The following is a 17,229-nucleotide window of genomic DNA, read 5'->3' as shown; positions in this document are numbered from 1 at the left end:
CTGTTTTCTCCTTCACAGATGCTGCCAGACCTGCTGAGCTTTTCCAACAACTTTGTTTTTGTACACTTCCTCACACGTTGATTCTTGCAAGGAATCTGTCATTCTCCCAGCTTCTTCATTGCTGGCTCATCTGTTCCAATGCCTTCACCTTCTACAGGGATGCTTCCAACATGTTCTTCTTCCCTTCAACTGAGAATTCCGTCCCACTGCAGTTATTTCTATATACACACATGTTTTCCATCTCACCCCTTCCTTCACCACCATTCGCAAACCCTTTGACTTACGCTGTGAGAACCCTCACCATCTGTTTCACACACTCTTCCTCCCCCTCTGTCAACAGCATAAAAAAACGTAACTTTCCAGCCCTCTTCACTTCCAGAGAAGAGTCATACAGAACTCAAAATGTTAACCCTGCTGCCAGACCTACTGAGTTTCTCCAGCATTTTCTGTTCTTACTACAGGATCTTGGTCTGCTGAAAGCTGGGATCTCAGTGAGGCGAGTGGTCTATGCTTCTGAAGAAAGCAAACATTTAAAAAGCAAACTGGGTCAAGTGCCTCAGGCAAGGAACAGGGATAAGGTATCTGGGAGGGTAGGCAAATCCATGCAGGCATCAAACTTCTGACGGAATTAAGTTTATGGGTATCATGCCTGTTATCATGTGGATGCATGATGGCCCAACACTAGTTTGGTGATGATACCAGGTCTGGCTTCTGTTTTATTGAATTGAACTGTTTTGTTCTGTCCCTCTGTACTAACTCACTCATCACTAATGCTTAAAATTAAAGGTCACTATGATAGGCAAATACCCGCTGGTGCTGCCTCAAGTTACTTTGTGAGGTTTCATCACCTAACTATTGTGGCACCATCATGCAACCTTTGATGTGCTCATGTAACTACAGTTATTATGTCATTAGTAACACAGTCATACAGCACAAGGAGCCTTCTGGCTCATTGAGCCTACATCAACAGAAGAAATCCATCACCTATCTACATGAATCCCACTTTCCAGCACTTAGCCCATAGCCTTGAATGTTATGATATTTCGACTGCTCATCCATGTATGTTTTAAAGAATGTAAGGTTTGCTGCCTGTACTTGACCTCCTGCAGTCCCCAACGTTGCAAGTACCAATCTTCAGCCAATTCAACTCACTCCATATGACATCAAGAAACGGTTGGAAAGATTAGCTTCTGCAAAGACTATGGATCTTGACAACATTTGGTAATATTACTGAAGATTTGTGCTCCAGAACTTATTGCTCTCCTAACCAAGCTCTTCCAGTACAGTTACAACACTGGTGTCTACCTGACACTGAAGAGAACTGCCAATCCAACCCAACCAATAACCATCCCATCATCTACTCTCGATCATCAGTAAAGTGATGGAAGGTGTCATCAACAGTGCTATCAAGCAGCACCTGCTCAGCAATAACCTGCTCAGTGATGCCTTGTTTCTGTTGCACCAGGGCTGCTCAGCTCCTGACCTCATTACAACCTTAGTTCAAATATGTACAAAAGAGCCAAATTCCAGAGGTGGGATGAGAGTGACAGCCTTGACATCAAGACCGCATTCGACTGAATGTGACAACAAGGAGCCCTAGCAAAACTGGAATCATTGGGTATCGGGGGCAAACTCTCTGCTGGTTGGAGTCACATCTGGCATATAGGAAGATAGTTGTTATTGGAGTTCAGTCATCTTAGCTCCAGGACATCTCTGCAGGAGTTCCTCAGGGTCGTGTCAGCTGCTTCATAAATGACCTTTCTTCCATCAGATTTATTTCTTTATTTTCTACTTAAAACTAAGAAAGTCTACAATGTGTAATTTTTAACCTTATTTTGTATGTTTTATGCTATACTATAATTACCGCAATGTTTAACTTGTAACTTTGTTCTTTCTACTTTGTTCTTAAGATTCTGCACCTAGGTACTTGTACCTAAGATGGTGCCTTGTATGACGACATTATACACTTTCACTGTACTCCTGTACTTTTGCACTTGACTACACGTGACAATAAAAATCAAATATCAAATCAAATATGTATTACTCTGGATTAAAAATGAAATGTATTACAGAGCCAAATAGGAACTGAAAGAGATAAGTAAGTTCTTTTTTTAAATCATGCAACGTTGTGAAATGTCTACTTTTACATTTTTCCTTCAGCTTTCACTGTCTTCTCCCAAATGTCCTGCCTCACATTAGATATTTTCCACAGAAGCCTATTCTGAAAACCCAAAGTATTTTCCATTCAACAGGAAGTATTGACAGGATAATTATTTAATTGGAAATTGCTGTCAAATTACATTCTATCTTCCCCCAACTTCCATACATGTGGGGTTCTCATATGGGTCCCTGGACAATAATCAGGAATCAGAGAATCAGCATGGAATCCAGTGCAGATGAGGACATTTGGTCAATTTTGTATTTCCTGGCTCTTTGAAGGAGCAAGATAATGAGTCCCTCACCTAAGTTCTATCTCCTTAGCACAACATTTTTTTCTCTGTTGCATATTCACCTAATGACAGTCTAATGTATTTTAAAAAATCTTAATTTTCCCTTCAGTTCTTCTGTCAAAAATCTTACATCTCATTGATCCTGCCTGTAGACATAGTTTTTCAGTATTTATTCTATCAAACCCCTCATACCCTTGAGCACCTCTATAACAGCTGACCTTAATCTTCTCTGTTCTAAATACATTAACCTAGTTTGCTCTAGTCCCTCATCTGTGTACCTTTTCTTGTAAATCTCCTTTGTCAACGTTAAGGCTTTGACATCCTTCTGAAACTGTGCTGGCCAGATTTGGATACATTACTCTAGCCAAGGCCTCACCAGTGATTTATAACGAACCTTCCATTACTTTGACCTTTTATAATGTCGAGTCATTAAATAGAGGCCTGAAAACAAAGCTGAATGCTTCTTCCATTTGGTTTAGTTCTATCTGAGGTTGTGCACTTCAGGAATGTTACTCTCTGTACATTTCCAATTTGAAGTTCTGAAACAGTTCATTACATTCCCCAGAGTGATAAAGATCCCTAACAAAGGCATTTGTTTTTCATAGAATTAGCAGAAACCTGACCAAAGTAGGTCTTCTAATACTGACTGAAAATTTTCCACAATCTTGACATTTTTTTATATACGTAGGTATTTTATTTTTAAATCCTTCCTTAGCCAAACTAATGAATGCAATTTAATTTTATTTACCTTAGATATTCAATTCTTCACTTTTGTGGAACCTCATTCATTCTTAGAGGAAAGATGATATTGTTTCTGATGGTTGCATGCCAGAAACTCTTTGTATCAATTTGAAATACAAAGCCCTAGGATTATGTCCCATTACATGAGAATTAAATAAGTTTTCCCATGGTTAAAGTTTATTTTTACATAAAGTAAACAAATGAATACAATACAGTTTTTTATAATTCCCTAGTGAGAACTACTGGGCTGTGTATATATTAAAAATTACAAGGGCGCCTTTGAAATATTAGAGAAAATTAATTGTCCTTACATTGTATGTTTAAACTGTAATAGCTGTAGAGCTCAGCTGAATCTTCTGCTTAGGATAATCCTCTGTTGAAAGTGTTGAATGTCGTTTTCAGCAGCTGGTTAACCATTATCACAGTAGACAGGAACTCCAAGGACTAAACACAAGGATTTCATACATTCCAATTGAAAAGAGCCAATTGACTTGCAGTTCAAAGAACAGAATTTTAAGAAACAGGAAAGGATTATTCAGGCCAACAAGCCAATCTATTTCTCACAATATTTTTCTATAACAGTCTTTTTTTTTGCCTGAATTGAATTTTCAGTCTGACTTCCCAGTTGTAATATTGTACCCAATTCTGGCCAACATACCTTTGGGAGGATGTAAAGTTTTTGGAGGGGCTGCAGAGGAGATTTATTAAAATGTTCCAGAAATGATGGATTATATTTGTGTAGAAAGTCTGGAAAATCTGTGGTTGTTCTTAGAGCAAAGAAGGCTAATGGAAGATTGCTAGAGGTGTTTACAATCATGAAAAGTTCTGGTAGAGTAAAGAAAGGGATTCTGTTTCCACTAGCTGAAGATAACTTAACCAGAATGCCTAGATTTAAGATGATTGGCAAAAGAACCAAAAGAAATCAACATCATTGACCCCACCTCCACCACCTTCTGAGGGGAGAGTCCCAAAGTCAAATGACCATCAGAGAAAATAATTCTCCTTATCTCTCCTAAAATGTTGACCCTTAATTTAGAAACTGTCCGACCTAGTACTTGATTGTTGCACAAGAGGCAACATCCATTCCACGTCACTCTTCTAACTCCAGTGATAACAAGCCCAGCTTATCCAACCTACCATCATAAAATAATCGACTCTTTCCAGGTATGAATCTAGTAAACTTCCTCTAAACAGTCCCTAATGCATTCACATCCTTCCTCAAATAAGGAGACTAATACTGTGCACAGTATTCACAATGTCTTTCATCAATGTTCTATATAACTGAAGCATGATATCTTTACTTTTATGTCTAATTTTTCTCGTTATGAAGGATATCATCCCAACAGCCTTCTTGCTTATGTGCTGTCCCTGCAGACTAAGTTTTCATAATTCAAAAACTGAAATTGCTGGAAAAGCGCAGGAGGTCTGGCAGCATCTGTGGAGAGAAATCAGAGTTAACAGTTCTGGTCCAGTGACCCTTCCTCAGAACACATTATGCTATACCTCCCAGATTTTTGCCAATCACTCAATCATCCAAATAGACTTTTATAAGTGCACAGCATTTTATACTAAACTTGAAGCAAGAGGCTGGCAGTGTAAAGGTAGATCCACTCAAGGACAGAGGAAGGAATTTATGCATGGAGCCAGAGTAACGGGGTGAGGTCCTTAATGAGTACTTTGTATCAGTATTCACCAAGGAGAAGGACATGGATGGTGATAAGTATAGGGAAGGATACGTTCACAGTCTAGGACATATCAGTATTATGAGGGAATAGGTGTTGTGTGTCTTAGAAAACATTAAGGTGGATATATCCTCAGGGCCTGATGGGATCTATCCCAGGATACTGATGGAAGCAAGGACATATAGGTGGCAATTTTAACAATTCATTCTAAATATGTTATCACATTTATATATCTGCGTTCACTTGTCATACGAGCCACTGTCACTGGAGCTGCAACTCAAAGAATGAAGGTAGAAAGGGTAGCTGTTCTTGGAGCCACACAATACTGTAACACTGTCTGAATGATAGCTAGTCTTTCCATAGCGCCCATACCACATTAAACCTTGTCAGGATTGAATGAGGGAACAGCTGGGATAGTGAAGGCTTCCATCTGTTTGTAACCTTCGTTTTTATTAAACAGCATGAACTGCACAGAAAGATGAAACCATTAAGATTCAGTTGCAGTTGGGATTATACAGGGAGAGGTGGCCTCCACAGCATCAAAATGTTTGAAGTCAGTGAAAGATGTCTTCCTGTGATTCAGTTCCATGGAACGAGCTCATAAAGAAGCCCATCCCACATCGCTGTGTCTGCCGCTGTGTTGTAGGATGCTCGAGGTGCTGTTCCTTCTGAAGAGTGTCGTCATCATCACAATGCTTCAGATCACCATCATCCATCCCATAGCCTCAGAGCATCCTCTAGGTGTCTGGAGCAGAGATTCTGAGGATGAAATGGCATTCTCTATCTGGTCAGAATTGCTACAAAGTCCCTGACATGACCTGCGTGGAAATCCAATGTCAGCATAGAACATAGAACAGTACAGCACAGTACAGGCCCTTCGGCCCATGATGTTGTGCCGAACTTTTACCCTAATCCTAAGGTCTATCTAACCTCCACCCCTACCTTATACTATCATCCATATGCCTATCTAATAGCCGCTTAAATGCCCCTAACGAGGCCGACTCCACTACCCTCTCCGGCAATGCATTCCATGGCCCGAGCACTCTCTGAGTAAAGACCCTACCTCTGACGTCTCCCCTATATCTACCTCCACTCACTTTAAAACTCTGCCCCCTCGTAATATCTATCTCTACCCTAGGAAAAAGTCTCTGGCTGTCCATTCTATCTATACCTCTGATCATTTTGTACACCTCTATCAAGTCACCTCTCATCCTTCGTCGTTCTAAAGAGAAAAGCAACAGCTCTCTTAACCTTTCCTTGTAAGACCTTCCCTCCCTTCCAAGCAACATCCTGGTAAATCTTCTCTGCACCTTTTCTAATGCTTCCACATCTTTCCTGTAATGAGGCGACCAGAACTGGACACAATACTCCAGATGTGGCCAAACCAGGCTTTTGTATAGCTGGAGCATAACTTCACGGCTCTTGAACTCAATCCCTCTATTAATGAAAGCTAACACACCATACGCCTTCTTAACAACTCTATCCACCTGGGTGGCAGCTTTCAGGGAGCTGTGGACATGAACCCCAAGATTCCTCTAAATCTCCACACTGCCAAGAATCTTTCCGTTAACCCTGTATTCTGCTTTCAAGTTTGTCCTTCCAAAATGAATCACCTCACACTTTTCAGGGTTAAACTCCATCTGTCACTTCTCAGCCCAGCTCTGCATCCTGTCAATGTCCCTTTGTAACCTAGAACAGCCCTCCGCACTATCCACAACTCGACCCACCTTCGTATCGTGCGCGAACTTCATCCATCCTTCCACTCCTTCATCCAAGTTATTTACAAAAATCACAAATAGAAGAGGACCCAGAACAGATCCTTGTGGTACACCACTCATAACTGAGCATCATGTTGAATATTTTCTGTCCACTACCACCCTTTGTCTTCTAAGGGTCAGCCAATTCTGAATCCAATCTGCCACATTTCCCCCTACCCCATGCCTCCTTACCTTCAGCATCAGCCTACCATGGGGAACTTTATCAAATGCCTTATTTAAATCCATGTCTACCACATCCACTGCTCTACCTTCATCCACGTGTTTGGTCACCTCTTCAAAGAATTCAATAAGGTTTGTGAGGCATGAAATACTCCTCACAAATCCATGCTGACTGTCACGAATCAAACTGTGCCTATCCAAGTGATCATAAATCCTATCTCTCAGAGCCCTTTCCAATAATTTGCCCACCACTGACGTAAGACTAACTGGCCTGTAATTTCCGGTGTTTTCCCTATTCCCTTTTTTGAACAAGGGAATGACATTTGCCTCTCTCCAATCTTCCAGCACTATACCCATGGACAATGAGGACGAAAAGATCATCACCAAAGGCCCTGTGATTTCTTCCCTCGCTTCCCATAGAATCCTTGGATAAATCCCATCAGGCCCGGGAGACTTAGAACATAGAACATAGAACATAGAACATTACAGCGCAGTACAGGCCCTTCGGCCCTCGATGTTGCGCCGACCTGTGAAACCAATCTGAAGCCCATCTAACCTAAACTATTCCATTATCATCCATATCTTCAAGTTCCTCAAAATTCCTAGTACATCTTCCTTACTAACATTGACCTCCTCTGGCCTACCAGCCTGTTGCACACTGCCCTCCTCTACAACTAGATCCCTCTCAGTTGTGAATACCGAAGAAAAGTATTCATTAAGGACCTCTCCTATCTCTTTAGGGTCCGTGCACAATTTCCCTCTACAATCCTTGATTGGCCCTACCCTTTCTCTGGCCATTCTCTTATTCCTCACGTACGTGTAAAAAGCCTTGGAGTTTTCCTTGATCCTATCTGCGAAGGTTTTCTCATGTCCCCTTATAACTCTCCTCAGCCCTTTCTTCGGCTCCTTCCTAGATAACTTGTATCCCTCTAGAGCCTTTTCCCTTCCTTGTTTCCTGAACTTTATATAAGCATCCTTCTTCCTCTTAACCAGTCGTTCGACCTCTCTTAAGAACCAAGGCTCCCTAACGCGACCGCATCTTCCCTGCCTGCTAGGAACAAGCATATCGAGCACACGCAGTATGCATTCCTTAAACAATCTCCACATTTCTATAGTGCTCTTCCCTGACAGCATCTGTTCCCAATTTATGTTACCCAGTTCTTGCCTAACAGAATTGGTTTATCCCCCAATTATAAACCTTACTCTGCTGTATGCACCTATCCTTTTCCATGACTATTGTAAAAGTAATAGAGTTATGATCACTACTGCCAAAATGCTCTCGTACCAACAGGTTTGACACTTGGCCCGGTTCATTGCCAAGCACCAAATCCAAAGTGGCCTCTCCTCGTGTTGGTCTATCTACATACTGTGACAGGAATCCTTCCTGAACGCACTGGACAAAATCCATTCCATCTAAACTATTACAACTAAAAAGTTTCCAATCAATATTTGGAAAGTTGAAGTCACCCATGACTACAATCCTGTGACTTCTGCACCTTTCCAGTATCTGCCTCCCAATCCGCTCCTCCACTTCTCTGCCACTATTAGGGGGTCTGTAAAAAACCCCCAACAAAGTGACTGCTCCTCTCTTGTTCCTGACCTCAACCTAAACTGACTCTGTGGACATATCATTCTCGAACTGCCTTTCAGTAGCTGCTATACTAGCCCTGACTATCAATGCCACTCCCCCACCTCTTTTTCCACCCTCCCTATTTCTTTTAAAGTATCTAAATCCCGGAACTTCCAACAACCATTCCTCTCCCTGAGTTACCCAAGTTTCTGTAATGGCCACAACATCGTAGTTCCAAGTACTGACCCATGCTCTAAGCTCATCCGCCTTATTTCTGATACTTCTAGCGCTGAAGTATACACACTTCAAACCATCTCTGTGTCCACAATTACGCTCCATCAACCGCATTTCTTTATTAACAACCTCACTCCCTGTTGTGTGTGTTGGAAGGCTGAATACCTCATCCTCTGAATTACAAATCCGGTTCCCCACCCCCTGCCAATCTAGTTTAAACCATCCCATATAGCTCGAGCAAACTTCCCTCCCAGGATATTTGTGCCCTTCCGGTTCAGGTGCAACCCGTCCTTACTGTGCAGGCCCCACCTTCCCCGGAATGTGCTCCAATTATCCACATCATGGAAGCCCTCCCTCTTACACCAGCCCTGTAGCCACATGTTTAGCTGCACTCTCTCCCTATTTCTTACCTCGTTATCACGTGGCACTGGTAGTAATCCAGAGATAACTACCCTGTTTGTCCTGGACTTCAGCTTCCAACCTAACTCCCTGTACTCATTTTTCACATTCTCTGTCCTTTTTCTACCTATATCATTGGTACCAATGTGTACCATGACTGCTGATTGCTCACCCTCCCCCTTAAGGGTCTTGAAGACATGGTCTGAGACATCACGGACCCTGACATCCGGGTGGCAACATACCATCCGTTCGTCTCATTCGCGTCCACAGAACTGCCTGTCTGTGCCTCTTACTATTGAATCCCCCACTACAATTGCTCTCTTATTCTCCCCCCTTCCCTTCTGTGCCACAGGGCCAGGCTCAGTGCCAGAGACCTGTCCGCTATGGCTTACCCCTGGTAGGTCGTACCCCCCAACAGTATCCAAAATGGTATACTTATTATTGAGGGGAATGGCCACAGGGGATCCCTGCACTGTCTGCCTATTCCTTTTCCCCCTCCTGACAGTCACCCAGCTACCTTTTTCCTGTAACTTGGGTATGAGCACCTCCTTATAACTCCTCTCTATCACCCCCTCAGCCTCCCGAATGATCCGAAGTTCATCCAGGTCCAGGTCCAGCTCCAGCTCCAGTTCCCTAACGTGGTTTGTGAGGAGCTGGAGTTGGGTGCACTTCTTGCAGGTGAAGTCAGAGGAGACACCAGCAGTGACCCTTACCTCCCACATCCTGCAAGAGGAGCATGCAACTGCCCTAGCTTCCATCCCCTCTACTCTGGATTTCCAGAAGAATAAAAAAAAAGCCTTACCTTACCGACCCTCCACACAGTCTTTTTTTTTGGTTAGAGGAGGAGGATGGGTGGGAGACACTACACGTGTGGTGTTACAGGTTTAGCCAATGCTCAAATATATTAGTTCCTTCCTGGCTCGCGTTCTCTCCACACACCCGCCGCTGAAAGCAAGAAGGCTGCTGCTGCACAAGGTAAGTTTTTATAAGGGAAAAAACCTCACCTTCCTGTCGGCACCCTGGCTTGCGCTCCCGCTGCTCCAAACAAGCATCATCCTATGTTTCCTGTTGGCCTCAGTGAAGAAGGTATTTGATGGCAGAAATGCTGAACGCAAAGACATGGAGCTCCAACCTCCGTCTCTGATTAGAGTATAATCCCACGGTCTCACCTGTACAGAATTAAATGGAAAATAAGCAGCTGTAACTTCCTTGCGCCTTTCCAGCAACATAAGAGCACCTCAGACTGAAAGTTCTGCATTATTGATCAACTCCACATTGGCTGGCAGTTGATGCTGGCCCTGGGCTTGTGAACATGTGTGTTCCTCATCCATTCACATAGCAACTCTTAGTGCAATGGTCACAGAGGATAACCACAGAGTCTGTGCTTGGATCCATTGGTGACTGTTCCAATGAGCCTTTGTGCACAACATCAAAAACAAAGCAGCTTCTCAGTAATGTGGCCAGTTAGCTCACAAATAACAATTATCCAATCTCCTCCAATCATTGGAACCTACAAACCCCATCGGGAGGTCAGTGCAATGCCTGCGCATTGACATTGCCCTAATTCAAATGTCTGTCACTCAAGCATTTTGGTGCATATACCATAGCAGTTTGTGTCTGTGGCAACAATAATGAGGACCTGTCCCTTCACCATCACACCTTACAGTATCCAAGAAAGTCAGTGTGTCATGTAGGATATTGGCTTTATGATCCAAGTTGTGAAGTGAGCAGCTCCTACACCTTTCCAGCAATGGATTCTTGGAAGGTGATTGCTACTTTTTTCCCTTCCTCTCCACCCCATTGGCTTTGATTTTTTCCACATCACCCAACCTGTTTCTTTAGCTAAGATAACAAGGTGTACAGCTGGATGAACACAGCAGGCCAAGCAGCATCAGAGGAGCAGGAAGGCTGACGTTTCGGGCCTAGACCCTTCTTTCTGAAGAAGGGTCTAAGCCTGAAACATCAGCCTTCCTGCTCCTCTGATGCTGCTTGCCCTCTGTTTCTTTAGCTGTTTATTTCCTCACTTTGCCTGCCGAGCCCTAGGCATAGCCTTCAACATGTCAGACATAGTCGTTGACTGTACACCCAACAAAGCCAGGGTGGTGCTGACTGTTGTTTACCCTTACTCCCAAACCCCAGTGTTACCCCTTTCCCTCTAAAGCTCTGTCATCTCACCTCCTGATAAATACATCAAATCAACCTGTTCAGACACATATGACACACCACTGAGCAGGTGGGACTTAACCCAAAACACTCCTCCCCGCTCCCCTTGACCTACTAACCAGCTGGACCTGATCCAACTCCCAAACCAAATCTATCCCCCCAACCCCAACCCTTCCAACTCCTGCTGGACTGGATGTAACCCAACCTGCCTCCACTACTGCTGAACCTGACCTGACACCTCGTTCCAATTCATCCCCCGAACTGGACCCAACCAAAACCTCTACCTCCCAACCCCACTCTGCCTCCACTGGACCTGAAGCTCCCAGACCTGATACCCACCTCCCTGTCCCTCCCCTCATCAGACCTGACCCAAATTCTCCCGCTCACCCCAACCAGCCCTAAACACTACATTACTTTACAGTGCACCTTGACTTTTCACTCATCTAGAAACAAGCTCTGGGGTGGTAATCTGCATGAGATTGAGGTCCTCCAAAAATCTGGCACCTCACTTTTAGTGGTTGTTTGAAAATGATAGGAGCGAGTAATAATCTCAAACATGGTATATCATATATTTGCTTTCATATAAACTCAGCTGTGTGATCCAGTTCTATACGATAAATATCCATTTTCTTTTTCAGGAAAAAGTGCTGTCGAGGTTATAAATTTGTTCTTGGTCAATGTATCCCAGAAGGTATGTGACGCACAGAAATATGTAACAAATTCAGTGGCTTCTTTTGAAGAACTGTCAGTGTATTCATAACACACGTTTAGAGTTAGTACCTAGGAGACATTAAGAACTTCAGATGCTGGAAGTCAGAGTCAATAAATGTGGAGCTGGACAAACACAGCAGGTCAGATAGCATCAGAGGATCAGGAAAGTCAACATTTCAGGCCGAGACCCTTCGTCAGGATTGAGCAGGGGGGAGAGGAGCCCAGAAATAAATAAAGGGAGGGAGGTGGGCCTGGAGAAAGTTAGGTGGGATGGTGATAGATGGATGCAGGTAGGGGGTTACAGTGATTGGTCAGTGGGAAGGGTGAAGCAGATAGGTGAGTAGGAAGATGGACAGGTGAGGTCAGGCTAGGGAGCCAGGACATGGGTAAGGGTGGGGATGGAGGGATTTTGACATTGGTGAAGTCAATATTCAGGCCATTGGGCTGTTAGCTCCCAAGGCCCGAAATACCAGGTGTTGTTCCTACAGTTTACGTTTGGCCTCACTCTGACAGTAGAGGAAGCCAAGAATAGACATGTCGCCAGGGGAGTGGGTGGGGAATAAAAATGGAAGGCAACTGCAAGGTCAGTTTGGTTGGTGCATGCAGAGCACAGATGTTCCGCGAACCAGTCCCCCAGTCTGTGTTTGGTCTCTCCTATATAGAGGAGACCACATCAGGAGAATTGGATGTTGTCAATCAGATTGGATGAGGTGCAGGTGATTCTCTGCTGGATCTGGAAGGATTGTTTGGGGCCTTGGATTGCCATGTTACCACCGTGCTCCCCCCTCCTTGTCGGCAGGTTTAATGGTGAGGTTGGGGTTGGAGCGAAGGGAGCAGAGGGCTGCACGTTCTGATGAGGAGAGGTTGGAATAAGTGAGGGGGTGGAGAGATCCAAGTGATTGATTTTGCAGCGGCTGTTTGAGATGAAGATGTTGAGGGAGGATAGGAGGCCAGGAGGGAGTGCCCAGGAGGATGGAGTTTGCTGGAGGCACGGGAAGGGGTCGTCAGAGGGTGGGTTGGATTCCTGTTCAGAGAAATAGGCGTGGAGGTGGTGGAAAAAGAGCTCAACGTTGAGATGTGTGCAGAATTTGTTTACGTGTAGGCGCAGGGGAATGAAGGTGAGTCCTTTACTGAGGGGGAGGTATGGAGGATGATGAATACCCGGCATGGCTTGGGGCTGGGGCAAAGTGTGGAGCTGGAGCTAGGTGTGGGATGACTATGGCAAACTGACCTCTATATTGCTCAAGCCAGGTGCCTCCTCTTTGAAACCTCCTCCTACTGTCCCCTTAATCATGACTCCATCTCTGATCACCAAGCTATCATCTTCCAGACCATTAGCAACCTCATCACTTCAGGAGATCTCCTGTCCACAGGCTCCAGCCTGATAGTTTCCCAACCCTCCATTGCCCTTTTTTTATCTCCTTCTCAAAATACATGAACCCAACTGCCCCGGTTGACCCATTGTGTCTCTGCCCCACTGAGCCCATCTCCTCCCAACTCGACTCTGTTCTTTCTGATTTGGTCCAGGAACTCCCTACATACAACCCACACATTCTACCTTTTCCAAAACTTTCAATTCCCAGGCCCCCAACACCTCATCTTCACCATGGACATACAGTCTTTGTATACCTGTGTCCTCCCTTCTGCTTCTTCCTCTCCCGTAGGCCCAACCAGTCCCCCTCCACTGACACTCTCAATCACTTGGCAGGACTGGTCCTCACCCTCAACAATTTTTCCTTTGATTGCTCCCAATTCGTATAAACCGAAGGGGTGGCCAAGGGCACCCATATGGGCCTGAGCTGTGCCTGTCTCTTTGTAGGATTCATGGAACAGTCCTTCTTCCACAACTGCACTGGCACCATTCCTCACCTCTTTCTCCGTCATATTGACAACCATATCAGTGCTGCCTTGTGCTCCCACAAGGAGCTTGAGCAGTTCATCAACTTCGCTAATACCTTCCAACCCGTTCTCAAATTCAACTGAACCATTTCTGACACGTCCCACCCTTTCCTGGATCTCTCTGTCTCCGTCTCTGGAAACCAACTCACCACTGACATCCATTTCAAACCCATTGACTCCCACAATTACCTTGACTAAACCACCTCTCACCTACCCTCCTGCAAAAATGCTATCCCATGCTCTCAATTGGATATCCTCCTACTTTAGAGACCATAGCTTCCCCTCTCCTCTGTAATTATGGATGCCCTTAACCACATCTCCTGCATTTCCACACTTCTGCCTCCAAGCCCCCTCCCCCTAACAACAATAAGGATAGAGTCCCCCAGTCCTCAAGTACCATCACACCAACCTCCGAATCCAATGCATCATCCTCTGATATTTCTGCCACGTACAATCAGACCCCACCACCACAAAGATATTTCCTTCTCCACCCTTGTCTGCTCTTCACAGGCTCTGATCTCTTCGCAACTCCATCATCAGCTCTACATTCACCACCAAGCTCTCCATCACACCCGGTACCTTTCCCTGCAACCGCAAGAGATGCAGCAGCTCCCCTCTCACCTGGTGGTACGGTGGTAACATGGCAATCCAAGGCCCCAAACAATCATTCCAGATCTGGCAGAGATCCATCTGCCCCTCACCCAACCTGATTTACTGCATCCAATACTCCTGATGTGGTCTCCTCTATATCAGGGAGACTAAACACAGACCAGGCAACTGGTTTGCGGAGCATCTACACTCTGCATGCAGCAACCAAACCGACCTTCCAGTTGCCATTCATTTTTACTTCCCCACACGCTCCCCGGCGACATGTCTATTCTTGGCCTCTTCTACTGTCAGAGTGAGGCCAAACGTAAACTGGAGCGACAACATCTAATATTTCACCTTGGGAGCTAACAGCCCAATAGCCTGAATATTGACCTCACCAGTTCAAAATCCCTCCATCTCCAGCCTTATCCCATGTCCTAGCTCCCTGACTTGATCTCACCTGTCCATCTTCCTGCTCACCTATCCGCTCCACCTTTCCCACTGACCAATCACTATAACCCCTTACACGCATTCACCTATCACTATACAACCTACCTTTCCCCAGCACCACCCTCCCATTTATTTCTGGGCTCCTGTCCCCGTCCCCAGTCCTGACAAAGGCTTTCAGCCCAAAACATTGACTTTCCTGATCCTCTGATGTTGTTTGACCTGTTGTGTTTGTCCAGCTCCATGTTTATCGATTTTAGAATTAGTACCACTTTTTAAACTTGTGGAATCTAAAAGAGATGTCAAGAATTGAATTGACTCTGCAGTGTGAGACTGTCTCTTTCTACTTTAAAGCACATTTATAATATTTATGGCCTCTGAGATGTGAAAACAATGTAAAACAAAAGTAGTAACTTCTAGCAAATAGAGGGAACATAATTTTTCTTTATGAATGGGTCCTTCTTATATTGCAATTAGTGCTCACTAGTAGGAACAGACACTCATTCCTGAAGAATTTTTTTGTTCATAGAGTTAATTAAAGTTATCTCTATATGACAGCTAGAATGAAGCCAGTGAAAGATTTGTGTTCCTGCTGGTGATAGTTTTCAACTACCTGTCTAAATTTGAGACAGGCCATATGGATTCTAAGCTTACATGAGCGTCAAATTGACAACATTTTTACATTGTTTTATAATGTTTGAGATAATTATAATATGAAGGACAAATAACTTGTGAAGCACAGGTGCTGTAATCCAGCTGGTAGTAGGAAGGAGGATTGGAAAGAGTTCTCTGATAAATTGTAACTTTTGTTAAAATTGAGTGCAAAAGAGTAGATACTCTTGATGCCCCTCCAATTTTTTTTCTCTAAAATAAAATGAAGAACTGCAGATTCTGCAGGTCTGAAAAAGAAGCAGAAATTGTTGGTGAAACTCAACAGGTCCAGAGCAGGTTTAACGTTTTGTGTCCGTTGACTCTTCGTCAGAAGATGGGTTCTGGACTCGAAACATTAACTCTGCTTTCTACACTCAGATGCTGCCAGATCTGCTGAGTTTCACCAGCAATTTCTGTTTTATTTCAATTAGTTTCATTCCTTTGCTCTCATTCTCCATAGCCCGGCAAATGTTTCCTTTTTAAGTTTATATCAGTAATAGAATATATAAGAATATAAAATATATGTAATTTGCAAAATCTGCTTCAAATACCATTTCATGCAATGCTCATATTCAAACGAGTAGCACACTGTCACCTTTTCCTTAGGCTTCCTCATGATTTGTGAATGACCAAGGGCCTAACTTTTAACTAATCCATTCCCAGGATTTGGACATTGCTAGCAAGACCAGCAATTATTAACCATCCCTATATAATTGAGTGCTTTATATGGCTGTTTCAGAGGGACATTAAGATTAAACTACTTGCAGGCCAGACCAGGTAAAGACAACAGTTTTTCTTTCCTAAAGGATATCACTGAACCCGAAGGAATTTAATGAAAATTCAATCACCTTGTGGTCACCATTACTGTCACTTTTTATTATAGAGTTATTTATGTATTTAACAGAATTTGAATTCCCAGCACCCATAGCCTGCAATCATCTCTGCATCCTGAGTCAAGGAAAAATTGTAATAGTTGTGGGGAATGACTTAGTGAGGAATGCAGCAGAGGTTGATGGGGAAAGATTTTAGTTCAGGGCTTTCCTCTATCTGTGGTAGACTTTCCTCTCTCTTCATTGTCTTCCTTCCCTTTATAACCATCATCATCCAGAAGGATGATGTTCTGCCTCTCCTTCTTAGAATCACCATCAGATTCTCCTCTTCCTCATTACTGATCATCATTGTAAGGAAATATATAATATCAGAGGGTACAGGCTAAGAATGGGTAGTTGATACAACTTTTGAATTCCGCAGGCACAGAAAGGGGTGGGATCCTGTGGCTTTGTAGTACTGGCAAGGGTATTTTATCCTGCAATCACCAACCTGGCAGCAGAAATAATTCCCTAACCTCATCATCCCCTGTAGCAAAAGTAGATTGCCTGCCATCAAACTTCTGACCTGTCCCATAGAATGGGAAGAGTCTTTAATATCAGTGGGTGATCTAAATACTTAGCAACTTGCCTGTTGCTCCAATCTTAAATGAAAATTTGCTGTACTTTCATTTTTAAGCCTCTGCAACAAACAGCTTCCAATTTTATGGAACAGTTACACTAACGATCCTCCATTCCCAATGACATTGAGCTAGCCAATGAAATTCCAAGAAAAAGTAATGTAATAGGTTTCTTTAATTTGTTTTCAATGTTTTGATGTTCTGAAAGCAATTTTAGCTGACGACAAACTTTGGTGAGGATCAAGCATTTGTGGCACTTGCTTTAAGTCCTTGCTAGAGAGAGTCAAAAGGTGAAATAACTGCACAGAGG

General features: G+C 43.7%; 1 protein-coding gene across 5 annotated transcripts in view; it reads left to right on the top strand.

Annotated features, from left to right (window-relative positions):
• ccbe1 (collagen and calcium binding EGF domains 1) overlaps positions 1 to 17,229 on the top strand; it is a 300,440-nt gene that overhangs the window by 222,532 nt on the left and 60,679 nt on the right. For all 5 annotated transcript variants that reach the window (XR_007263617.1, XR_007263618.1, XR_007263616.1 and 2 more), the window contains exon 3: positions 11,815 to 11,867. Coding sequence is in view for 2 of the 5 variants with exons in the window: in XM_048604944.1 (XP_048460901.1) it covers positions 11,815 to 11,867 (53 nt within the window). In the remaining 3 variants the exon portion in view is untranslated. The remainder of the gene's footprint in view (positions 1 to 11,814; positions 11,868 to 17,229) is intronic.

Source organism: Rhincodon typus, chromosome 1 (assembly GCF_021869965.1).
Source record: "Rhincodon typus isolate 14 chromosome 1, sRhiTyp1.1, whole genome shotgun sequence".
Taxonomy (NCBI): domain Eukaryota; kingdom Metazoa; phylum Chordata; class Chondrichthyes; order Orectolobiformes; family Rhincodontidae; genus Rhincodon; species Rhincodon typus.
This window is presented reverse-complemented; position numbering and strand designations above follow the sequence as displayed.